General features: G+C 35.1%; 1 protein-coding gene across 1 annotated transcript; it reads left to right on the top strand.

Annotated features, from left to right (window-relative positions):
• The first annotated feature begins 7753 nt into the window (after positions 1–7753).
• LOC145254648 (RNA polymerase II-associated factor 1 homolog) lies at positions 7754–25358 on the top strand. The gene is made up of 3 exons (XM_080113281.1): positions 7754–7913; positions 16975–17683; positions 24133–25358. Exons 2-3 carry the CDS (start codon positions 17030–17032, stop codon positions 25141–25143), a joined length of 1665 nt encoding a protein of 554 aa, XP_079969407.1. The 5' UTR covers positions 7754–7913; positions 16975–17029; the 3' UTR covers positions 25144–25358.
• The last annotated feature ends 2579 nt before the right edge of the window (positions 25359–27937 follow it).

Below are 27937 nucleotides of genomic sequence, written 5' to 3'. Positions count from 1 at the left end.
TATATATATATATGTATATATATATATATATATATATATATATATATATATATATATACAGTGATGATCATATTTATTGGCACGGTAAAATAAAAGTTAAATTTTGTCTAATAAATTCTAAAAAAGGGATTAAATTAAAGAAAATAACAAAGTATATTATGTATTTTTAACTGGCCTTTCCGATGCAGCAATCGGATTTTAGAAAAAATAAATAACAAAGGAACAACAAACATAATTGCAAAAAACCCTTGTTCAAAATTATTGGCACGGCTTTGTTTTTCTTTTAGTATCAGTATAATATCAATCAATTTCCGGTTTACGTGCTTTCTGAACTTTTTTATAGCCATATTATGCTTGTTTAACGCTAATTCAGTGAATAATTTTTTTCAGATAATTTTTAGATAGCGATTTATTTAAACTATTATAAGTGACTAAATTATAATTTTCAATCGCCATGGTTAAAACTAAGGAACACAGCGAAGACGTCAGGAAGCTTGTTGTAGCATGCCATACCAATGGGGAGGGCTATGATGAGATTTCAAAGAAGCTAAACCTTCCCAAATCCACTGTTAGAGCCATAATAAACAAGTTCAAATCGCAAGGCCACGTTATGAGTTTAGAGGGTAGAGGGAGAAAAAGGATTCTTTCCCCAAGAGATGAACGGAAAATTGTTCGACAAGTAAAACAAAACCCAAGGATCTCTGTTGGGGAGATGAACAGAGCACCTCTGGAGTGAATGTATCTCGACATACAGTTGGTAGAGTTTTGAAGAGAGCTGGTTTAAAAGCATGTCGTCCGAGAAAGACTCCCTTATTGAAGCCTATGCACCTGAAAGCAAGGCTAGCCTTTGCAAAACGTCATATTGATAAAGATGTTGCATTCTGGAAACGTGTTCTATGGACTGACGAAACGAAAATAGAGTTATTTGGCCATAATAAAGTGTCTTATATTTACAGAAAATCTGGCGAAGCTTTCCTGCCTAAGAACACCATACCCACAGTGAAGCACGGTGGAGGCAGTTTGATGTTTTGGGGATCCTTTGCTGCCTCTGGACCAGGGCGACTTGTTAAGGTCACAGGTAGCATAAAAAAGGAAGATTATGTTAAAATATTGGATGAAAACCTGAAAGACTCTGCTAAAGAGCTCTCACTTGGTCGTCGTTGGTGGTTCATGCAAGATAATGACCCAAAGCATTCGGCTAAACTGACTAAGAAATGGCTTGAGGACAATCATATTAATGTTTTGGAGTGGCCATCACAAAGCCCAGACCTTAATCCAATTGAAAATTTATGGAGAACATTAAAATTGAGGGTAATGCAAAGGAAGCCTAAGAATCTTATTCAATTGGAGGATTATTGTCAGGAAGAGTGGGCTAAAATTACTACTGAAGAGTGCAACAACTTGGTTGTAAACTATGAAAAGCGACTGAGGAAGGTAATCAAGGCCAAAGGCTATACAATTGATTATTAAATAAATCGTGCCAATAATTTTGAACAAGGGTTTTTTGCAATTATGTTTGTTGTTCCTTTGTTATTTATTTTTTCTAAAATCCGATTGCTGCATCGGAAAGGCCAGTTAAACATGCATAATATACTTTGTTATTTTCTTTAATTTAATCCCTTTTTTTAGAATTTATTAGACAAAATTTAACTTTTATTTTACCGTGCCAATAAATATGATCATCACTGTATATATATATGAAAGTGAAATTGTCTGTCTCTGTGTGTGTACATTTCCCTACCAAACTACTCTGTCAATTTTCGGTCAACAGACTCGAGATTTAGCATAAGAGATATTGAGATTTGGGAAAATCTTTTTAATCAGTTTTTGGCCAGAAATTTGGCTGTCACGGGGTCAAAGTTCAACAATTTGACCTTTGAAAACTCTACCAAACTCCTCCACAAATTTTGGGTCTAAACACGTGGAAGTTTAGAGGTAGGTTACTTGGACATAGATCCCACGTTTTAATTTGATTTGAGCCCAATGTTGAAGGGGTCAAAATTTTTAAAAATTGACCTCTACGGTCTCTACCAAATAATTTTTGGTCTAAACATTTGAGATTTTACGTAAAGTGTATTTAGACATAGGGCAAGCTTTTTAATAAGTTTTTGGGCAAAATTTTGGCTGCCAAGAGGTCAAAGTTGAAAGACTTGACTTTTGCCGACTCTACCAAACACCTTCGCCAATTTTGGGTGTAAACATTTCAAATTTTAGATGTAGGTTACCTGGATGTGAGTCAAACTTTTTAATATATATATATATATATATATATATATATATATATATATATATATGCACAGAAAGTTATGAACAGTATATAGGGCCTGAACAAAGCTGGGCTGAACTTCTAGTATATATATATATATATATATATATATATATATATATATATATATATTTTAAGGAATTAAATAAATTCTGCAATTTAACATTTTAAAGTTTTATTGTTAGATGTGGTCCAGTAGGCCAGTTAATGAATAAGGTACTAAATAAAATTAAATTCCAAGTGACTGTCTTCTTGAGATGTAGGCAATATACTTCTACCTAACTTAGAGAAAAACATACTTCCATTGGAGTCGAAGGGATTGCTTTTTCGTTTGCTTACAGATGATTGGATCTTTCAGTTATGGAAGCAATTGAAAGATGCCAATATGATGTTGGCAGAACTAAGGTCAGAATCTACATACTGATATTTCAATATGCCTTAGCGGACAAGAAGAGGACAGGATGAGATTCATCTATTCTTGTCGATCCAGCCCTTGACCACCTGATCAAACTTACCTGAAGCACCTCATTACATCTCAGGGACGTCCACATCAATCTCTGTGTGACGTCATCCCATGCTATTCAGGATCCAGCTTCCTCATTTCCATTCCTGTGACTCTGTTCCTGTCGATCCAGCCCTTGTCCATGTCCACATGGATTAGACCTATCTGAGACATCACATCACACCATGAGGATGTCACGTCGATCTCTCTACAGTATCACTCCATGCTGTTCAAAATGCAGCTTCCACATCTCCAGCCTTTCCAGCTATCCAGTTTCTGCATTCCTGTCCATCCAGTCTCTGCTGTTGCTCAGGGACATTTTCAGTTTTTCAACCTTCATTCTTCCAGAATCTTCGTCGATTGACTTGCAGCAGTTGATGTTTACACATCTGCATCCAAAATCAAAATGTGTAGATAAGTTTGTATGCACATCGTCTGCGCATATACCATCCTGAATGAAAACAAATAATTATATTTTGGACCAATCAGAAAACTTTCTGAATTTATTCAAAATGGTCTTTTTGGGAGCCACCTAAATCCTTTAAAAAAAACAGATTTTTTTTTTTCAATAAACCAGTGGAATCCAGTTGACCTAAGTCTACAGATTGGTGTTGCTGGGCACCCCTCCATTGGATGCTAATCTCTGCAACATCTCTCCACTCACACACATACACAAACATTAGCAAACACATAGACACACATACACGCTCATTATCATCTGCTCATTTAATCAATTGAAATATTACCAAACTTTATCACTGAACAATTTTAATATGATAAACAAAGAACATTGACTCTTATAAACAACTTTCAATGAATTATAATTTATTTAATTGAGCAGAGAAGTTTTGATTATGATTTTCCTGATCCCTGAAAAGCAAGGCTATTACTTAATCGATTCAGACTTCTTCAATGTCTCTTCTTTATCATTATTTTCATGGCAAGTGCTCGTTTGAGCTCCAATCTATGGTCCCCCTTCCTAAAACATTCACGAGAAACATTTGTCTAGCTGAAAACACTATCAATAATTTCCCCCACTCTTTATCTGTGCCTAAACCTAAACGTAGATTCCATGAACAAAGCTTCTTTCTTAGAACTGCACACCTGTGGAACTCTCTTCCGTTTGCCTGCTTTCCAGCTGACTACAAACATTCTATGGTTTTCCTATTGCTGTAAACCTTCTATTTTAAACATATATAAATATATCTACCTTCAAACTCCTCAGCCTAACATTTGCGGGCAATATGAACTGGAACAAATACATAGAGGACATTGCAAAGGCTGCTGCAAAGAAGGTGGGTTCCCTCTATCAAGCTAGAAGACTACTTACCATTGAGAGTATCCTGTACCTCTACAAGGCCACCATTCACCCATGCATGGAGTATTGTTGCCACATTTGGGCTGGTGCATCTACCACTAGTCTCTCCCTCTTATATAGGTTCCAAAAAAGAGTTGTTAATCTAATCGGTCCCACTTTATCAACTGTGCTCGTCTAAACTCCAATCTCTGGTCCCCCCTCGCCAATCTTTCACAAAAAACACCCGTCTAGCTGAATCCACCGTGAAAACTTTCCCCCACTCTTTATCTGTGCCTAAATCAAAACATGGATTCCATGAACAAAGCTTCTTTATTAGAACTGCACGCCTGTGGAACTCTGTTCCGTCTGCCTGCTTCCCACCTGACTACAACTTGGATGTGTTCAAGTCCAACATTAACAAATTCCTAATGAACCACCCCATTAAGTAAACACTTCATCAAATCTCCACACTAACGTACTGTACTTGCAATAACCCTTATCCCTGAGTGGCTTCCGGGCCTTGATAAGTGGTGACCACTGTGTAAAAAAAAAAAAAAAAACTTTTACACTGAAAATATTTCTCTGAATCCGGTTCATCCCCAAAATACTTCAAGTGTGTGTTGAGCAAAAAAAAACAACAAAAAAACCAAGTGGTAGTAGGTAGGCAGACTTGAACCCGTGCCACAAAAGCAAAAAAGAAAGTGAAAGAAAAATCTGATGTCTTAGCCAATGTCTCCATGATACAACCCGAAGTTAAAGCGTTGAAATTAAGTAAAGTCAATCCAACGGTGACAATGACTTGCTAAAATGTCGGTGAAAAAAATCGATCAATTTTTCGATATGTGGAGCTTCAAAATGATACCGATCTTGATAGGATCCATTGCCTCTGTGGAAATTTTTTGCAAGACATATAAACATACATATATACATACACGCATGATGATTGCAACGTCTCGTCAGACGAGTGCCACTCCCTCAGACACTTAAAGTCCATAAGCCCAAAAATGACTTCCATTGCCACAGGACCATTTTTATAGACAAATCCCTGAGGGAGTATCTATACACAGATGATGTTACAGAGTCTTAGCTTTGTACGACAGTTAAGTCTCTCTCGGTTTAAAATGTTGAGATCCAGCAACAAGCAAGAGCAAGATAGCCAGCAACAAGTTAAACTGCAGACCAGCTTAATGCGGGTAATGGTCTCCTGCTTTATGGGTTTTTAAATCAGAGATTTGCTTCTCCTAGAAAGGTTGCCTTTACCACGGCTTACGGGAGCCCTCTCCACCCCAATACACACATACATACACACACGGTGCTAGTTGGCCGTTGACCTCGAAAAAGGGTTTATTCGCCCTTACATACCTACATACATACATACATACATTTAAACAGATAGGTGAGATTTATATTATAAAAGATGCTCATCTCTACTGTCCTTGGTCAGGGAGGGAGAAATCCTTCTAGACAGAGACAACTTCGGTGCTTGTTAAAATATAGTCGACAGATCGAATATAGTCAGCCTAAGGTAAATATTCAGATATATTACAACAAAACACCGGTCACTCTAATTTGTTTTTTTAGGGGTAATTGAGGTCGCTGACAACAAATCTGATACTCAAACCGGGGGGGGGGCATAAACGACAGCTTGCTTCACCTAGCAAACTGCCTTCTCACATGGCATACCAATCTTCCACGGAAAATTTTAAATTAGATGAAAAAGAAATAAAAGAAAAGAAAAGCACACCAAGTGGGGGGGGTGTGTAATTTAATTTTTATTATTTTTTTTCCAGAACATAGAATTTTCTAATTTTCAAAAATACATTATAGCACTTTTTGGGTGGAAAATTTAAAATTAGCTGAAAAAGAAATAAAAAGAGAAAAAGAAAGCACTCCAAGTTGGGGAGAGGCGGGGAGGCTAATTTAATTGTATTTTTTCCTGGAACATAGAATTTTCAAATTTTCAGAAAGTAACGCATCGACATTTACCGATTAGAACACCATTTTACATTTTAAAATGTTTTTTTTTTTTTTTATTCAATTTTCACCCCAAACAAGGCACAGTGCCACTTTGAAGCAGGGGGCTACTATTAGGGACTTAATTAGCGGGGTCATTATGAAGGGAGATAAGTAGAAAGATGTTTGTTAACATTACACTTGAACTTCTGCATATCATTGCAGTTGGGAAAGCAGAATCCCGGAAGAGAGTTCCAAAGACCCGCAGTTCTGGGGAAGAAACTATTGGAGTAAAAGGCTTTCTTGCACCTAGGGATCTCCACTGTAAAGGGATGAGACTTAGCTTGTTGGGTTTGTCGGGGGTAGTTACGTCGGGGAGGTACAAGTGTTTGCAGTTCGTCAGAGCATTCACCATTAAAGTATTTGTAGAACAGGCAGAGGGATGCAACATCTCGTCGATGGGACAGAGGCTGAAGCCTAGATGACAGTTCAGGACCTATCAGGTTGGCGACTCTCTTTTGAACCCTGTCCAGGAGCGAGAGACAAGCAGCAGATGCATCAGCCCAGATGTGACAACAGTACTCCATACATGGGCGAATGGTTGCCTTATAGAGGTATAGGATACTGTCAGGCGTAAGAAAAAATGTAAAATGGTGTTCTAATCGGTAAATGTCAGTGCGTTACTTACGGAAAAACGGTTAACTAAACTGCAGAAGCACCTATTAAGCCACATAAGTTCTATAATTGAACAAAAAAAAAAATCAAAAACATAAAAATGTTTGGTGCTTATGTTTTTATAAACTGCATTAAAAACTATGTGAGACAAAAAAAAAAAAAGGTCTCCTTAATGTGTTGTACTTTTCTTTAATTGTAAGTCATTAAAAAATGTCAGTCCATAATTTTTTCCACCCAAAAAGTGCTATAATGTACTTTTTGAAAATTTGAAAATTATATGTTCAAGGGGAAAAAACCCAATTAGATTACCCCCTCCTCCCCAACTTGGAGTGCTTTCCTTTTCTTGTTTTATTTCTTTTTCAGCTAATTTTAAAATTTCCGCGGAAGATTGGTACGCCATGTGAGAAGGCAGTTTGCTAGGTGAAGCAAGCCGTCGTTTATGCTACCGCGCACGCGCGTAGCGTAAACGGAAGCTGTAAAATTGGCGGAAAGTAGTTCGTGGGTCCAGGGGTTAATACCATGCAAACGGTAAATTTGTCCCGCGTTTGACTATCAGATTCGTTGTCAGTGCCCTCAATTACCCCTAAAAAAACAAATTAGAGTGGTCGGTGCTGTGTTGTAACGTATCTGAATATTTACCCACAATAACATATATTGAGCGAGTTTCTAACAGTATTTTGTTTAGTTTTTATTTTTAACTCCTTTTCCCAAACTTGCCAGGCGCCATTTTTAATTTTCCAATATGTCGGCGAAACACTATGTTTTTCAAGCTGAATAAACATGTTAAAGTAACTTATCTTGCCTTTGATAACATTTATTTGTTATTTATTTGTTTTTGACAACTTTTTCGAATCTATGTGTACAGTAATACAAACCAAACAAATCTATGAAAACGAACGATTCTTTAACTATGTACTAAAATTGAATTTATTATAATTTTATTTTATATTTATTTATTTATTTTTATCTACTTACTTAATTAATTAATACAATTTATTTATTTAATGATAATCGCATCCGGAAATTTCCGACTATTTACGAAAATTAACCGGAAGTTTTTGCTTGTTCAATTCCATCTACTTCCGGTGTTTTCTTCAATACCGCTTTAGGTCGTTCATTTGATTTTATCGTTTTAAAAATTTTCTTTTTAATTTATGAATGACAAAAGCAATATATCTGGATAAATTCTCCGTGATCTTTTGAAACTATACAGTATTCAGGTAAATAAAATAATTTAATTTCATTTTTCATTCCCATATTTTTACCATAAAAAACTGAAACTTTTTTTCTCTCTCTCTCTCTCTAAATAATCATCGTCACCAAAATTTTTTAAAGTTAATTATTTCATGTTTGTTGATGTTTTTGCACCCCCCCCTTGCGCAAGGAGGTAAAAACATATTTGAAAATGTGATATTTATAAAACAATAACGTTATTTTGAAAGCCATTCTTAACATGTAGAGGGGATGGTGTTTTGTAACTGTTCTAAGCTTCCACCTAACAATTTAATATAATAAAAAGATATCGTAAAACTTGAGTTTAATCTGAAAAACAAACAAACAAACAAACAAAACTATTTGAAAATAGCACGTTATCAAAAATGCATCTTGCCTTTGATAACATTTATTCATATTTTAAATAAATTTTGGTATTTTTTTAGATTAGGTCCACCTCCACAATTTTCTTTAAAATGACAACTTTTTAGAGGTTTTCGATTATGCTGAATACGAAAATCGCATTGAAATTTTACAGAAATAATTAGTTATCGAGATATAAAATATTATATTATGCATTGTATTCTTTGGCGGCCATCTTTTTTCACGCGCGTGCAGTACTGCACTACTGCAGTAGTGCAGTACTGCAGTGTCAGTCATAGAGGAGTAGATTTGTTTATGGCGCATAAAAAACATGGCCGCCAAAGAATACAATGCATAATACAACTTTTTATATCTCGATAACTACTTATTTTTGCAAAATTTTAATGCGATTTTCGTATTCAGCATAGTCGAAAACCGTTACAAGTCGTCATTTAAAAGAAAATTGTAGAGGTGGAGGTGGACCTAATCTGAAAGTTTACCAAATTTTTTTTAAACTCTTTTTCGTACATCTGTGGATTGTAATACAAACCCGGTCATTTATTTATTTAATTATACTGGAAAATATAACTCAGCGACACCTAACAAACATTAAAAAGTAATTGATGCTTAAAAATCAGCCCTCATAAGTTGTCCATATTGTCTTTGTCAAAACCTGGTAACGTGTTATGAGAACGGTCAACAACACAAAATGAAAAATGTCATTACTCACTGAACCGTTATTGATCTCGTAGATCAATATAAGAAGCCTACAACAAACCACGTTGAAATCAAAAATAATCTTTAAAAAAAATGACAAAATGATTAAAATTTACAAAAACAAATAAATTAAAATTGCTGGGGTTGTTTTACAATGTACTAAAAAAAAAGGGGTTTGTATTACTATCCGAAAAAGTTGTCAAAAAACAAATATATAACAAATAAATGTTATCAAAGGCAAGATAAGTTACTTTTCTACCAAACTGGATATAATTTTCGTGTTTTTATTCAATGTAACATGTTTATTCAGCTCGAAAAACGTACAGTGTTTACCGATGTATTGGAAAATTCAAAATGGCGCCCAACTCTCTCTTTAACACGGTAAGTACGGGAAAAGGTATTATAAATAATAAACTCGACAAAATACTGTTAGAAATTCGCTCAATATATGTTACCGTGACATAAGTTGACATATATTCGGTGTTTTTTAAATAGTATTTTGTCTAATTTATTATTTATAACACCTTTTCCCAAACTTACCGTGTTAAAGAGAGAGTCGGGCGCCATTTTGAATTTTCCAATACTTCGGTAAACACTGTATGCTTTTCGAGCGGAATAAACATGTTACATTGAATAAAAACACGAAAATTATATCCACTTTGGTAGAAAAGTAATTTATCTTGCCTTTGATGACATTCATTTGTTATATATTTGTTTTTTTGACAACTTTTTCGAATCTATGTGTACAGTCAGTAATACAAACCCAAAAAAGAAAAAAATTTTATTACATTTTCACCCCAGAGAAGGCACAGTGCCACTTTGATATAGGGGTCTACTATAAGGGACATAAGTTGCAGGGATACTATGTAGGGAGTTGAGTAGCTAGATGTCTGTTCACATTACACTTCAGCTTCTGCATGCCAGTACAGTTGAGGAAGCAGGAACCCGGAAGGGAATTCCAGTCTAGCAGTTCTAGAGAAGAAACTATTAGAGTAGAAGGTTTTCTTACATCTAAGGATTTCTACTGTGTAGGGGTGGGATTTTGCTGAGTGTCGGGGTATTTACATTGAGGGGATTCGTCGGAGTATCCACTATTAAAATACTTGTAAATGCAACATTTCATCGATACGACATAGGTTGAAGCTTAGATGACAATTCAGGACATATCAGGTTGGCAACTCTCTTTTGAACCCTGTCTAGAAGTGAGAGACTAGTCCAAATGTGAAAACAATACTCCGTACATGGGCGAATTGTGGCTTTGTAGAAGTACAGGATACTTTCAGGCATAAGTAACTTTCTAGCATGATAGCGAGAGCTTACCTTCCTTGCAGCAGCCCTGGCAATACTCTTAATGTATCCATTCCGACTCGTGTTCCCTGTGAACATTAAACCGAGGAATTTGAATAAAATACTTTTAGGTAATGTGTCTTTAGCTATTGGTGGTTGAGAAGGTTTCTTGTAATCATTAAAGGAAACAAGCTTAGTCTTGGCAGCATTGAACGTTACCATCCATTTTTTACCCCATTCCATTACAGACTGGAGATCTTCTAGGGTTTCCGCCATTGCTTTGAATATGTGTTCATCCATTTTCCCTTATGCCTGTTATAGAGTGTGGTGTCGTCAGCAAATATACACATCTCAGAGACTATTTTATCAGGGAGGTCATTTATAAATATGAGGAATAATAAAGGTTTAAGGATCGACTACTGAGGTACACCTGCATTTATATCATATTGTTTAGACGTACGACGATCGCGGACAACCTGAATACTTATTTAAGAAGGATTTAATTATGTTAAGTATACATCCAGTAATACTATAGGATCTGATTTTCATGAGAAGACTATCATGCCATACCCTGTCAAAAACCTTAGATATATCTAGGGCTACTGCCCTCCCCTCCCCTGTCTTATCCAGTGCATGGTATATACGTTCAGAGATTACAGTTAGAATATTTGCAGTAGAATGGGCTTGCTTAAAACCATATTGATGGTCGGACGAAAGTTTAGTAACTGGTCACAATTTAACTCTTTCATCTTTGAAATCTTGATAATGGGTTAAAAATAAAAAAATTAAACAAATACTGTTTGAAACTCACTCAATAAATGTTACTGTGACATTCAGTATTTTCTTTTATTTTTAAGTCGTTATTGTAACTTCAAAGATGTAAGCATCAAATCGTTATATAGAATCAAATTTGTTTTTGACCACTTTTTTGTATGTCTGTCTATTGTAAAACAAATCCAAATTATTTTTGAAATAATACTAGAGACCAGTGGTAGTTTTTGACAACATTTGTTAAAATCGTCTAGCTGTAACCACTATCAACAATTTTCCCCATTCTCTATCTGTGCCTAAATCTAAATACAAATTCCATGATCAAAGCTTCTTTCCTAGAATTGCCTGCCAATGAAACTCTGTTCTGCTGGCCTGCTTTCCAGCTGACTACAATATGGTCGTCTTAGAGTCCAATGTAAACAAGTTCTTGTTGAGCCAGCTCCTGTAAATAATCAAATTAGATCCAATTTCCATCACTAATGATTACTATGCTGTTGTCCCAGTGACCACTGTACATTCATTAAACTCTTATCCTCGGGTGGCCCTCAGGCTTTGATAAGTGGTAACTCACTCATAAAAAAAAAGAAAAGTTTTTGTCACGTCATCAATTTTCAAGTAAATATATCTTTCTTCGTAACACTGTTTTACAAAGAAATTTAGGAAAGCACAAATATACTTGTAGTTACCTAATTTTGTGGTGTTGAATTCAAATTTGATTTCTAGTTTTTTAGATATGCATAGTGTGCAATTTGTGCATATACGGTGCATAAAAACGTATGTGAATTCAGGGTTTATTTTAATATTGTGACACTTCTGGCTTAGCATTACATTATATATATATATATATATATATATATATATATGTATATATATAGTAAGTTATAAAATGTATATGGCGATTAAGCTACACTGAATATTCTGCGTTTCATCCACTCTAGGATTCTTCAGGCTTATGCATAAGCCTGAAGAATCCTAGAGTGGATGAAACGCGGAATATTCAGTGTAGCTTAATCACCATATACATTTTATAACTTACTAACTAGCTCTACCTACGTATTGAGCACTTTTGAAGTAAATACTTAAAGTTTACGCATAAATCTATACTTTCGTATATAAATTTATGTGAGTAAATTAAGTAGTTATATACATATATATATATATCTCGACGGATTTTGACAGTTAAGGCTGTAGGTCTCAATCCACACTAGTGCTCTGGAAGTCATTGGAAGATCTCGCTCGCGGGCGGTGCTGGAGGTTGGTGTCTCTAAATTATCGTGTTCTACATCTTTTGGGTTGCTCAAATGCGCATTTTATTGCCTTGCGTATTATTTAGTTTTACTTTGTTATATTTTCAGATTCTCCAACGGCTTCAAACATGTTAAAACGTCGAGGATGCTTCAACAAGGCCAATTCTTTCTGCTATGTGTATGGGGACTTCACAACAGTTGCACAGCGTCGAACCATCACTTCTCTTCTCAGAACTGCCTACTTTCACTATTTTGATTGTAAAATTGGTTCCGACGGTCTTAGTGCTGCTAAGCTCAAAGAAGGCATCTTTCTCAGACCTCAGATCCGAGAAGTGCTGATTTTGAGGAGCTTCTTAACTTAAAGGAAAGGAACTGAGAGCATGGGAAGCATTCAAGTCGGTTTGTAGTGGACTCCTTGGTAACACACATGTACCAGATTACCAAGCCTGTGTTGAGAAGTTGCTAAAGTCTTATGAGGATATGAAGTGCCAAATGTCACTCAAAATTCATTTTCTCCATTCCCACTTCAACTTGTTCTTGACAAATTTTGGAGCAGTGAGTGATGAGCATGGAGAAAGATTCCACCAAGACATTACGAATATGGAGAGCAACTATCAAGACAAATGCAACCCCGGCATGGTGGGAGACTTCTGTTGGATACTCTTGCGTGACATTCCAGAGGCAAAATACACCAGATTTTCCAAGAAAACACACTTTTGACTGCCTGTGATACTTTGAATTGTGTAATTGTGTCATTCAAGTATATTGATTCAATCAGTGTTCTTTATCTATCCTGATTTATCTGTTATAAGCTGCTGCAACTCTTGAAATATTCACATATATTCTCTGTTTAAACTAAAATGAGACGATTTAAAAGACAGAAAACTAGAGGTGATAGAGCAGAACTATTTATAAATTTGAATTCAGCACAAATTAACAGAAAACAACTATCCCCATTCTTGCCTCAGAGCAAAAATTTATTTTTGTAAACCAGTGTAATCATTCGTTTTTATACTCTCTTCTCCTTCCAGACTTTTTCTCTCCTTTCTTTCTTCGGTAAAAGTGTAGTATATTGGTTTTTATTGGAGGGGATGATACATTAAAACGTGTCATGTGTTATCTAGTGGATGTAAGATATTGTTCTTTTAACAGACAAATAATAAACGTATAAATCGTATGTATGTTGTGTAGCGAGGAGGACATGATATTGACCTGTAAACCGAGTCATGTTGTATCAGACTTATCGCACGGGATATTTTTATAGTTCATATGTAAGAAGAATAATATATGCTTCATACCTTTTTTTTCTTGAAGAGTTCTTCTGTATCTTCCCGCTGCTCTGTGACGAACCATGAAGCGATCAGCACCAACCAATTGAGACATCTGTTCTTATTTGTGAAACCATTAAAACAACTCTTTATATTCTTATAATATAAATTTATTACAGTTGTCTCAAATGGTTTTCACAGGATCTGCAGTTAGTCTACATTTTCTGTTCATACAGCCTGCTCTTAGCTGTCTGTCCACCCTTGTCTAGATGTCTGTCCGCTCTGGTGGTCAATCCTACATTCTCTGAATCTCTCCAAAACTAACTACATCACGTGTTCTCTTACGTCACCTAATTACGTGTCTCAGACCAACCTAATCCACAGCTAGTTATTTGTTTATTCAAAACCCCAAAATAATGTTTGCATATATTTTCTATTTTCACATTCCTTTTGCGATTCACACGTCAATCATTTCTTCCTCAATTTAATTGTTTATTCTTCTCATCATAATAACTGATCCAGCAACCATCCGTCGCTCAAGCCAATTAATAAGAATACAATAACAATAATAATGTTTTGACCATTGACCCCGCTTGCCACAGTTAAAAGATACTACGCTATGATCACAGCCTAAAGCATCATAACATTACAAAAGTGCACTGGGGGACCACCTGAAGACTTACCTTTAAGGTTGATTACAGGGAGGTTGATTTCGGAATACCCCCCCCCCCCTCCAACCTCCCCATGTTAAGAACGGCTTTCGGAATAAACCCCCTTTGCAGGTTGGACAACCAGTGCACTGTCTTCGGGTGGTCTCCCAGTGCACTTTCACCCTTTCTTCCTCTGTTTTCTTCATCTCCCTTTTCATTACTCTAACTCACACTCTCTTTTCCTCTTCACTCCTCTTTTCACCTTTCTCTCCTCTTTCCACTATCTTCTTTTCTCCACTATGTTTTCCTACTCTGCCCTTCACCCCTCTGCTTTTTCTATCCTCTCTCTCCTCTTTTCTATACATTCTCTCCTCTCTAAAATAGTTACATCATTCGTTTCTCCTTATCTTATCATTCCTCCTTTATTTTTCATTACCCTATCTTCCACCTGCTTAACGTGTGCACAGTGACAAGCAAACTCGTAAAATAACAACTGCTTCAAAGTTTTAGTGATTAAAAGATTGGTTATAGTTTTTTTGTGACCGAACGATATTTTTAGGGAATTCCGATTTTATTCGTGTCAGTTCTTTCAAACTGAGAACAAAACACACACTCAAATCGGATTTTTTCTTTTTCTTACAACTAAATGTTGCTTATCCACCTAAGCCGCAACAGATACGTTTCGTTTCCCTCTCTTAACTGATAATAAATTCACACCCAAACGAGGCAATGTCAAAAAATGTGTGTAGACTTGTGTAGAACAAAAAAACATTTGTCTTTTTCTGCTGCTAGCTTGGACTTCCAACAGCGCCTAAATTTGCATATTTCTATTTTTATAGAAAAAGTTCTAGGTTTGAGTGCCAGTGCTTCTTTACAGCAGGCAAAAACCAACCGTGACTGCTTAATATTGACTCTCCACGTTATTCCAAATGTACAACACAATCACATTGACACACCGGTTCTCGCCAGATCACCAAAGTTAAGCAACATCGAGCCTGGCCAATACCAGATGGGTGACCATTTGGGAAGGCTAGGCGCTGTATGTACCTTCTGGGAAGGTTGGGCGTGGAGCCAGCACTCTCACCCTGTAAAAAGAACTCCTCGCTACAAAAACATCTAAAAAAAGTTGTAGATGGTCTATGCCCCTCCAGGGGCACAAGGGCTAGGGATGGGACGTTATTTAAAAAAATTTTTTTTTTATTACATTTTCACCCCAAATAAGGCACATTGCCACTTTGATGTAGGGGGCTACTATTAGGGACACAGGCTACAGGGGTACTAGGTGGGGAGTTGGGCAGCAAGATGTCGGTTCACATTACACTTGAACTTCTGCATGTCAGTAGGGGAGCAGGAACCTGGCAGGGAGTTCCAAAGTCTAGCGGTTCTGGGGAAGAAACTACTGGAGTAGAAGGCTCTCTTACATCTAGGGATCTCTACTGTGAAGAGGTGGGATTGTACTGCTTGTCGGGTTTGTCGGGTATTTACGTAGAGGGGGTACAAGTGCTTGCAGCTCGTCGGAACATACATCGTTAAAGTACTTGTAGAACAGGCAAAGGGATGCTACATTGCTGAAGCTTGGATGATAGTTCAGGACCTATTAGGTTGGCGACTCTCTTTTGAACCTTGTCTAGGAGTGAGAGACTAGTAGCAGATGCACCAGCTCAAATGTGACAACAATACTCCATACATAGGCGAATGGTGACCTTATAGAGGTACAGGATACTTTCAGGGGTCAGTAGCTTTCTAGCACGGTAGAGAGAACCTACCTTTTTCGCAGCGGTCCTGGCAATGTTCTCAATGTATCTGTTCCAACTCATGTTTCCTGTGAACGTTAGGCCGAGGAGTTTAAAAGATGTACTTTCAGATAAAGAGTCTTTGGCTATTGCTATTGGTGGTAGAGAAGGTTTCTTTTAGTTATTTAAGGAAATATGTTTAGTCTTGGCAGCATTGAATGTGACCATCCATTTTTGTCCCTCATTCCACTACAGATTGGAGGTCATTCTCTAGTGTTTCTGCCATTTCTTTAGATATGTGTTCATTTGTTTTCCTGTCGTGTGTGTTATAGAGCGTGATGTCATCAGCATATATACCCATCTCACAGACAATTTTGTCAGGGAGGTCATTTATGAATATTAGGAATAATAATTTGCTAATTATGGATAAGTATAGCATTGAACGACGTACGCAAGTTTGAAATTGTTTTACCAAAATCAGGGGTCAATTATTTTAACTCAAAGAACTTATCGACGGAATTTTCATATAAGAGATAGCCCAAGTCACAACACAATTCTCTTGTGGGAATATCTTAAAGATAAAGTCTATGTTAACAAACCCCGAACCCTGCAAGAATTGAAGGAAAACATCAGGAGCGAAATAAAGCAGTTAAATCGCAATCCAGAGTTTCTGCAATCTGTCATGAATAATGTTTTGGAAAGAGCACAAATTTGCGAAGCTAAAAATAGTCAACATTTAAAAGACATTATTTTTCATAAATAAAGATTGTTTGAATTTTGCATTTAAAAAAGAAAATTCCCAATGTCTTAGTCAAATTGTGTTAAAATTACAGGAAGATATCAAAAATAATCTATTTAAGTTCAAAACCCTCCAGTGACTTTTTGGACACCGCATATATATATATATATATATATATATATATATAATTTTCAGATTTAATTCAGTTGATAAAATTTAAAATTCTTTATCATAGTGTTTTGATGACGCATATACTTGATGCTTGTAATAACTATTTTGTTCTTTCTATTGCAGCATAACTGTCTTTCCCTTTGTTAATTGCTTGCTGAGAAGTGGTTAAGGGTCAACCATGGCCCCAACCGTACAGACAGGACCTCGCGATGAGCGGGATCGGAAAAACCGGAATGTTGTTGAAAAACGATCAGAGTTAGTGTGTCGGGTGAAATACAACAACACCCTACCTGATATTCCGTTCGATCCGAAATTCATCACATATCCATTTGAATCAAACCGCTTCATTCAGTACAAGCCAACGTCGTTGGAGCGCACCTACAAATACGACATGCTCACCGAACACGATCTTGGTGTGACCATCGATCTCATCAACCCCGACACATACAAGACAAATATGAATCCATACGCCGATTCAGAAGACGAAAGGCTACTTGAAGAGGAGATGAATACGCTTCACGACTCTCGCCGATCCCGGCATCATAATACATCGGTCTCTTGGCTGAGGAAGACCGAATATATTTCTACAGAGTACAATCGATTCACACAGAAGTCTGACAAGCACGAGACTAAGGTTGGCTTCAAACTAAAACAGATTATGAAAGACGAAGATTTGTATAAAGATCGTGAAAGTCAGATTAAGGCGATTGAAAAGACATTCTATAATGCCACCGTGCCGATTACGAAACACTACAGCAAGCCGGGCGTCACTCCCGTCGAGGTCTTACCAGTATTTCCAGATTTTGATCTTTGGAAACATCCATTTGCTCAGGTAATAAAAATAATAAAATGCTTTTTTTATTTTCTTTAGTACAATTCATTGGACGCAATTTGTTTGTGTTGCAGGCTTTGCTTTATAAAAAATTCTGTAAAAAGACTGTTGGAAACAAACACTTAAAAACTATAAATAAACACAACATAAATGATGGCATATGAATGTAGTCTGCACTTGTTTTGGTATTCAAACAAATATTCAAAAAATGATATATTGAAATTTAATTAAAACCAATGGTATCTATTTGTCATGTTGAAATTCATAAAATATCCAAAAGTTACTAAAAAAAACTATGAGGTAGAAAATTATCAATGAAAATAATTTTGAATGAATTGCAAGTTTACTTAAATAATAGTCATAAGAGTTTGCATAGGATCAAGGTAAGTAACTGCGGTCTTATTCCAATTTCCTAAAAATCCTAAGGCCAATTACAGGTTTATTCAGTTATCTTCAAAATAGCATAATAAATCTACTATAAAATGGATAGCATTATAAACAAACCATAAAAAAAGGAAATATTATAAACATACCATAAAGTAATTATAATATAGTCAGCATTTTCAATATTCCATCAAATAGCATTATCAATAAGTGTTGAGACATTATGTTGAACAAAGATGGCGGTGAAGAAGCAGTGCAGTTACGATAACTGAGTGTGAAATAATTGCCAGTAACAAAGATGGCGGTGAAGAATCAAATGTGGTTCGTGACGTAGACGACGGCGAACTGATTGAATCCAAAATTCGACAAATCTCATAGTAACTTTGGAAGCTTTTCATTGGTTGGTTATTATAACTTATGGTTATAAAAGCAATTGTCAAAATCATTGGTTTCATACCCACTGTAAGGAGTCAAAAACATTTAACATACCCTCTTTTTTGATATAATGGAAAAATCCTTTCGGATTCAATTTGATTTGACTTGAGAAAAGGAAAAAAAATAAATAAATGAACAAATAAAATAACAATTTTTTTTGTTTTGGGGAATTTGTCTTTCTTCTCATTGGTCAACAAGAATTATTAATATATTGGTATAATGTGTGCAAAAAGAAGCCATTCTTTTTGTAAATCTCATAAAGTTTTTTCTTTCTTTGATACATATAAAAATAAACACTTTTCAAATATATATGTATAATCCTATTTAAATACATACAAATATACATTTTTTTATTTTTTGCTTAACAAAAACTGGAAACATTTTGTTAGTTGGTTAATTTGGTTAGTAAGATAAAAATGGCCATAGTTTAACGTTGTGCCCGGGACAAGTTACAATCTATTTAAAAAAAAAAAATTTTTTTGTGTTATTTCGACTGTCTTCTCTTTTTGGGTTTTTGAAAATTTCATAATTAGATTCCAAAAAGTCCGGCCATAAAATGTTTTGATTTAATTCTTTTTATAGGTTTAGAGAAAATGTTGGCTATATTATTCTCAGATGTCACATAACTAAGAGTAATAGATTTTTTACTTTTTTTCATCCCTTATGAAATGATATCTGATATCAATATGCTTCGACCCTTGATGAATCATAGAAATATTTGCTAATAAGATACTGCTCTGATTGTTACAATGAATTACTATAGGTTTTTTACTTAGATCTGGTTTTAAAATAGATTTTAGAAGGGTGTTCAGAAAAATTGCCTCCTGTGCGTAATGGGTGAGGGCCACAAATTCTGTTTCACAAGCAGAAAGGGCAAAAATTTGTTGTTTTTTAGTTTTCCAAGAGATCATAGGTCCAGTCTTTGACAGCCTAAAACAGTACCCCATTATACTTTTTCTATCCTCAGTTACCCCAGTCTGAATCTGAAAATCCTTCTAAATTTAGAAGATATGCTGATTTTTAAATATTAAAGATTGTTCCTTGGTTCCTTTTAGATAACAAAGGATTTGTTTTGCACGATTAAGGTCCTTAATTGTCAGTCTTGATAAGTTTTGAAATAGCTTTGTTACAGTATATATCAGGCCTAGTTGTGGTCATCAAATAGATGAGGCTTCCAATCATTTCTCTGTATAATCGATCGTCTATTAATTTTGTTTCAGTCTCTATATTTTTTATTTCTATCTATCTCAACAGGAGTTTATGCGGTTTGTAATCTTGCATTCCGAACTTGAGCATAATTTTTTCAATGTACCGTGATTAGTTCATTGTTATAGTTTCATTTTCACAAGTAAATTTTATACCGAGGAACCATGACAATTGTCCAAGATCGGCCATTTTAAATTTTTTATTTAATTCATTTTTAACATCTTTTAAAGTGTTGTCACAGTTTGAGGTGAGTAATATATCGTCAACCCAAAATCAACAATTTATTACCTACATTTTTGATATACATGCACGCATCTACGGGACATTGTTTGAATTCCTGTTCTATTAAATAATTATGGAGTGTTAAATTCCAATTGTAAGCACTTTGTCTTAGTCCATATAACGATTTATTCAGTTTTCACACAAAATTTATATTTTTCATTTTAAATCCCTTTGAAGGGTAAATATAGATTTCAAAGTCAAATCGGAGCATTTAAATAAGCATTTTTTACATCCATTTGATGTATTTTTAAATTGTATTGAGCGACAAATTGTAATAAAATTCAAATTGTCGTTAAATTTGTCATTGGTGAAAATGTGGCAAAATATTCCACTCCAGAAATTTGTGAAAAACCTTTTGCAACAAATCTTGCTTTAAAAGTTTCACTGCCAGAACCTGTGATTTTTTTGGAAAAATTATATTCTTATCTTTTGGTTTTGCCACTATTTCGTATGTGTTATTTTCAGATAAAGCTTTCAATTTGGATATCATAGCTTTTTTCCATTCTTGGTAATTGTCTGAATTAATCGCCTGATTATAACTTTCCGGTGCGTAACTGTAATCCACTGCGTAGTCTTGTATCTTTTCAATTTGTAAGAAGTCTGCCCTTTTTCGCTCCCTTATTGAGTATCAACGTGTCTCGTTAATATTTTTGTCAGAAGTTCTACTGCAATTGTCGTCTTTATTAATATTTTCATTGTGATCGATTAAGATGCTAGGTAATATTTTCTCATGTTTTTCATCCACTGGATCACCATTTTTTAAATTTAATGTATCATTGAATTTTACACATCTAACCCTTTTTATGGCATTTTGGGTTGGAAAGTAGATTAAATATGTTGGACTGTTTTTATCGTAACCTACGAAAATACCTTTTTCGCTTTTGGTATTTAGTTTACTGGTGTTTTCTATAAATGCAAAACAATCAACCAAATACATGCATTCGGTTCATTTTGGGGTTTACACCGCAAAACGCTTCATATGCTGTTTTGCCTAATCTTCTATTGAACGATCTATTTCTGATATATGCTGCTGTCATTAAAGCATACGTCCATAAACTATGCGCTAATTTCGATTCGATAAGTAAACATCTTGCCATCTTGAAAAGGGCTCACCATGCCCTTTTAGCGGTGCCATTTTGGAAGGGGGAATACGGCGCAGATTTCTCGTGTTTAATATGGTGGTTAATTAATAGAAGTTCAAAATCTTTACTAGTAAATTCAGTCCCATTGTCTAAACGAATACATTTTACCGAGCCATACGGGGTAATATCAGCTTGTTTCTTAGTGGCGAAGATAGTCTCGGATTTGTTTTTTAGAAAATAAATCATAATTAAACCGGAAAAATCAATAAAGTTTAAAACTTACCTTAGATTATTTCTGCCCATCATGCTGATCGGACATGCCAAGTCACAATGCACAAGGGAAAGAATTTTGCTTGTTTTGTCATTTTCCCCTGTGCACAAACATCATAATTTGGGAGATCGTCTGAAGGTAGTATTTTCATGCCTTCGACTACATTTGGTAATTTTTTAATATCAGCTGTATTGCAGTGTCCTAGAATCATGCCAGGTTTCCAAGTCGTGACAGGCAGTTTTTGAGGGAACCATACTTTTTAAATAATATAGTCGGCCATTTTCTTTAATGTCAAATACAGTTCCAGCGAGGCATATCAATTTTGACTTGTTTTGGCCAAACTTTATATTCGCACCTTGTTTAATGGCAGCCTGTACGGAAAATATGTCTTGCTTAAATGTAGGTATGTACAGAGCATTTTTTAGAATACAGTTACAGATTTCGCCTTTATTATTTTTTAGGTATATTTTAGCATCGCCTCTTTTCAAGACTATATCATTTATTTGACTACCGTCGGCAAGTTCGACAAAATGACTTTGTGGATTAAAGTTTGAATCAAAATTAATAAAATCAGATTCCTTGGTGATAACATGTGCTGTAGCACCACAGTTTACAAGATTTTTACCGTTTGTCGTATTGTCAAAGTTACATGTGAATAGAAATTTATGTTCTTCATGAAAGTTCTCAACGTTTTTTATGGAGTCCATTTTTGAGCTTTTATATCAACATTGGAAACTTTTATGGTTTGGTTGTCCACAATTATAGCAGATAATTTTATTCTTTTTCTTGGGAAAATTACTTTTGGGGAAAACATTGAGGTGAGATGCGTAATTTGGTAGTGTCTGTTTTCACAATGAATATATATATATATATATATATATGTATATTGTGAGTAAAATGATTCATAATTTTGAATTAAAAATCAGTTTCAAAAGGAAAACAAACAAAATCAATAGATTGTACGATCGTTTCGGAAACAATGTTTGTATTGCAATAGACAATATGTCTTGAACAATAATTTGATAAAAAGATTTTTTAAAATAAAGTCTCCTCGTCAGCAAAAAAAGTGGGGAGGGAGGTAAGGACACCAAATATAAAACTAACATTTTTGTATTAAGGTAGATATTCTGGAAAATATTTAAAAAATATAAAGAAAAAAAGAGGTTACTAATTTTCATGTTGACAAACAAAATAAAATAAAAATAAAAGTAAGTGGAAAAGTAAGGTTCCTATTTACAATGCCTCCCCATGAGACAGAGTTAGACACCAGGGTCGTTTTTTAACGTGGAGAAAAGGAACAAAAATAAAAATTGTCTCAGTCGTGAAGGACTTCTCCTCTACTGACAGAGAACAAGAAATTGAAGTGCAGCATCTGAAGAACAGATACTACACTGTGATCTTGTCCCGAAGGCCAAGTAAGGAAAAGTAAGGTTAAGAGAGGATATCTTTTAATATTTCTGATAAAAAATATATATACCTTTTTTCTGCCCGCTTTTTAAGCTTGTAAGTATCTTACTCCATCCATTCATTGGCATGTTGTTAAATGTAGTTTCTGAATGGTTGAAATGCTGATAAGGAAACCTCTGATAAAAGTATTATTACCAGTTTAGTATCGTTGGAAACACTATATTTAAATTTAATTATATTTACTTTATAAAGGGAGATAACTGCCATTTTTGAAAAATGATATTGAAATAAAAAATAAAAAAACTTATCTAATATAACTTTCACTGAATCTATTTCTTTACCATAAATGAAAAATAAAGATACAATATTTCATTGTTTTTGATAGCATTTTAATTTCGTGAGTGTCTGCGCCTGGTAAATTTTAGATTTTGGAAGTTAGGGAGCTGAGGAAGCACAGACAATCAGCTTGCAAGACAGCAGATGACAATCTTACTGATATCACGTTGCTGATGAAGGAATCATTTCCTCCAGTTTCAGCTTCATATCCACCTGACTGGTGCTAGCAGATCACACTGCCTAAAGATATTGGCTTCCTTATCTAAAATTCCTTATCTAAATTTCACCAAAAAATAATATTGTTTTTGTCATTTCACTTTGCAAAAATCAGTCAGTAAACTCAAAACAAAAACAATTTTCCTCTACAAAACAACCAAATTAAACGCCATGAATAATTTTTTTTTTTTTTTTACACGGTGGTCACCACTTATCAAGGCCCGGAAGCCACTCAGGGATAAGGGTTATTGCAAGTACAGTACGTTAGTGTGGAGATTTAATGAAGTGTCAACTGAAGGGGGGGGGCGGTTATTTTAAGATAAAGAACTTTAAGTATAAAAACTTACGAAATTGATCAGATTCAGCATTAAATACCTTGAAAAGGGTTGATATGCCATAAAACAAAACAACTAAACCAAATATCCATCTGATCATGGCATCGTCAATACATCAAAGCCATTGTAGGTTAGAAGTGTTTTGTGCTCATGTCTCACTGATCTATGATATTATTTGAGTGTCTTTTTTAAAATGTTGATAAGCAGCTATTTGAATCTATTTTGCAAAACTATCCCTAATCAATCGGCCACCAACTCCATAACCTAGTGACAAGGCAATGTGGGTTCACATCCTATTAATCATACTTACTAACCATCAGCACTTAATTTAAAAAAACTGCTAATAATATTATGAAACTCATCAGCATACTCACATTCGTATTGGATGGACACAACCCTTACACATTTTTATGCCCCTTTTCTTGTTATTAGTTGGCATGTATTTGTAGTTTTTCTGTTTTCTAAAAATTAACAAACTTTTTTTTTTAATTTCAGGTTATCTTTGACTTTGATCCAGCTCCCAAAAACACGACTGCTGCTGCTGTCCAAGCTGAGGAAATGTCACAAGCCATGATCCGAGGTGCCGTTGATGAAAGTGGAGAACAGTTTGTCGCCTACTTTTTGCCCACTGAAGAGACCCGTCAGAAGCGGAAGCGAGATGAGGCGGACAGTGTTCTCTACCAACCGGACGATGTGTATGACTATACGTTGGCACGTGAGTACAATTGGAACGTCAAAAACAAACTTTCCAAAGGCTACGAGGAAACCTACTTCTTTGTCTTTCGGGATGACGTTGTCTATTATAATGAACTTGAGACTCGGGTGAGACTGAGCAAACGTCGGAAACTCGGGGCCACACAGGTGGCCAAATCACGGCTGATCGTCAAGCACAGGGATCTGTTTGACAAAGAGATAGCGGCCCAAGATGCTCGTCTGTTAATGTTGGATGTGCCGCAGGAAGAAGAGGAGGAGGAACCAAAAGATGACTTAATGGATGTTTCAGGTAATCAGTCAGGCGACGAGGAAGGTAGCGGAAGCGAGAAAGAGCATGAGTCTGGGCGCGAAAATGATGCTAGCGATAAAGAGTCTGCAGCAGGCAGCGACAAAGAATCTGGCGCAGGCAGTGACAATGAGAGCGTCAAGTCGGGTAGCAGTGATGGGAGTCGGAAGAGTCGACGGAGCAATGCTAGTAGTGCCGCAAGCAGCCGAGGCAGTCGCCAGAGGAAGAAGAGCCAGAACACAAGCGGTAGCGAAGAAGAGAAAGCCAGTGGTAGCGAGAGCGAAGCAGAGAGCGATGCGGGTCAAGCTGGAAATAAGAAAGATGAGGAGGAAATCTTCGGCTCAAGCAGTGAGAGCGAAGCTGAAGCGGAGGGTGACAGCAAGGCAAATAAGGAAGATGAGGAAGAGATATTTGGTTCAGCCAGTGAGGCTGAAAGCGAATCAGCGAACAAAAAAGACGAAGAGGAGATCTTTGGATCAGCAAGCAGTTCTGATGAAAGTAGCTAGAAAAAAACTGTCAAATCAGAAAGAATCAGTAAATCTTTGGTTTTTCTTTCATTTCTTCTAAACCTGACATTTTTTTACGCTCATAAAAAAATAACAAATGATATTTTGGAACAAATTGAATTATATTTGCCAAAACAAAAAAAACAATCAGCATCAAAAGAAAAGTAAAACAAAACATCAAACTTTGAAATAAACGTGTTATACTTACTTTTATACTTACGGTTTTATTTCTTATCTTTTATTTTTTTTTCAGGATTTTTATTTTATACTTACTGTTTTATTATCTTTTTTTATTTTTATCCCAGTGCATCTTTCTTTTTTTTTTTTTTTTGTCCCACATTAAAAACTGACCTTGTTTCTTATTCTGCCTTGTGGGGAGGCAAATAGATAGGAATTGAATTTCATCTGCAACTCGATGGCCTCAATCACACCTATTGGCTGGAAGAAGTTCAAAGGTGGCCAACTGAAGACAAACTGAAGACAAAACAAAAAACAGTGAAGACAGATATGGGATTGCTATCTGTATAAAAGCCAAGTACGTCCAAGGATGGAGTACTGCTGCCACATCTGGGCAGGAGCTGCTAAAAACAGCCTATCCTGCCTTGACAGAGTACAAAATAGACTTCATGGTTTAGTGGGGGATGCACTTTTCTCTTCCCTGCAACCTCTCTCCCTCCCACAGAAGATACGTTGTGAGCCTGTCTTTGTTTTATCGCTATTTCCATGGCAGGTGCTCGTCTGAGCTCCAATCCCTCGCCCCCCCCCCTCGCCAATCTTTCACGAGAAACACCCGTCTAGCTGAAACTACTGTCAATAATTTTCCCTACTCTTTATCTGTGCCAAAATCCAAACATAGATTCCATAAGCAAAGCTTCTTTCTTAGAACTGCACGCCAGTGGAACTCTGCCACTTGCCTGTTTCCCACCTGACTACAATTTGGACGTTTTCAAGTCCAACATAAACAAACTCCTGACAAACCGCCTCCTTAAGTAAGACACTCTATCAAAACCCCCAATACTAATGATTACTACAATACTATCTCATTGATTACTGTACACGCAATAACCCTTATCCCTGAGTGGCCTTCGGGCCTTGATAAGTGGTGACCCCCATGTAAAAAAAAACAAAAAAAAAACCCCTTTTGTTTTTAGTATTTGTCACTGAAACTGAAGATGAGTGAACCGCCTTGACATCCATTGAATACATTTGGATATCGACCATTCCTTGGTGAATGCTGTTAAAAGATTTAAAAGATTAGAATCAAAAAGTTATTTGGAATAAAATGTCTTGCTTTTTATATATCCAAACAAAATCAATTATTATCTATATAATATTCTGCTAGTATAAATATGTTCAATTTATTTACACGTTGAAAAGAAAAAAAAAAAACGCAATCGATTTTTCTTTCACATTTGAAAGCCTCAATATAAAACAAGGTGCTTGATTTTGTGGACCAAGTAAAAAATAGATACCCTGTAGCAGATGACGATTGGCGCACATTTTAAGTGACACCGGTGATTCGACCTTGACATTGACACAACCACATGGCGCTTGTAAACACGTCAAATAGCAGACGTGGTTGAATTTTCGCGAGCAAGACTTTTTAAAAAATATATTTACAAAACCTTTAAAGATTTCAAAGAAAAAATATATATTTACAAACCAATTTTTTAATATTAAATATTTGCAAAACTTTTAAGGATTAAAAAAACAAACTTTTTCTATTTACACAAAACTTTTTAATGTGAGTAACAAAACGAACATATTTAAACAAAATATATTTAAATATATGGGTGTCTTTCTGAGTGCGTCGTTTTTTTTATATATATTTACAGAAGTTTTTAATAAAACAAATTATAATAAGAATAAATAAATAAAAAGAATGAGCTAAAACCAATGTTATAATTAAGAATTTCTGTACAACATCCATTTATTTATATGTTGTTTAAATGTTGCGTTTTATTGCATTAAAAGCTTATTTGTATTTAATTTGCCCTTTTGGAGAAGTAAGCAAATAGCAAATTTTTTTTAATGAAAATAAAAGTTTTAAAAAATTTGTCTCTTGTGATACTACATTTCATCTTTATAAAAATAAGTTATAAAAAGCATCTTTATAAAAATAAGTTATAAAAAGCATCTTTATAAAAATAAGTTATAAGTGTATTCGATTTTGTTAACATAAGAAAATATGAAAGGATATGAAAGTATAAAAATATTTAAAACTAACACTGAGACCCGACGCTGCCCAGGATTGAGTGATGATCAACGACTGTTTCACATTCCAATATTTTTATTGTCATTAAAATCAGTGAAATCGTTCATTTTTCAATCAAATAGGTACTTGTACAGTTTAATCAAGACATTAAAACAGGAAAATATTGAGAAAAGGTTATATTGTACATATCCGTTTTGAACTGAAGATCTCCGAAAAAAAATTCACTTAATTTGATCAATTAGTTTTTTTTTTTTTATAGCGGAAAAACGTGTTTTTATGACAGCACATTGAAGGTAGACATCTTTGAATTTTTTTAATTTTTGTTTGGATTTTTAGAACGCGCCATGGGGAGATAACTCAGATTAAAGTGCCGACACTCCCTCCCCATCTTTTAATACTAACTTTTTTTCCTAAAAATCGAACCTTTTGCTCGATATCATAACAAATTTTTTTTCACTGTAAAAAAAAAAAAAAAACCTACTTGATGAAATTAAGTGAAATTTTTTTCGGAGAACTTCATTCCATAATGGATACGTATAACATAAACTTTTTTTTGATGTTTTCATTTTTTAATGTCTT

Source organism: Euprymna scolopes, chromosome 30 (assembly GCF_053919585.1).
Source record: "Euprymna scolopes isolate OS-2025 chromosome 30, ASM5391958v1, whole genome shotgun sequence".
NCBI lineage: Eukaryota > Metazoa > Mollusca > Cephalopoda > Sepiida > Sepiolidae > Euprymna > Euprymna scolopes.
This window is presented reverse-complemented; position numbering and strand designations above follow the sequence as displayed.

What these genes read in the sequence shown, in the direction of transcription:
- LOC145254648 (XM_080113281.1), top strand. Translation starts at nt 17,030, where the DNA reads ATGGCCCCAACCGTACAGACAGGACCTCGCGATGAGCGGGATCGGAAA. An exon ending in GGAAACATCCATTTGCTCAG is followed by an intron (nt 17,684 to 24,132) that starts GTAATAAAAATA and finishes TTTTAATTTCAG; the next exon opens with GTTATCTTTGACTTTGATCC.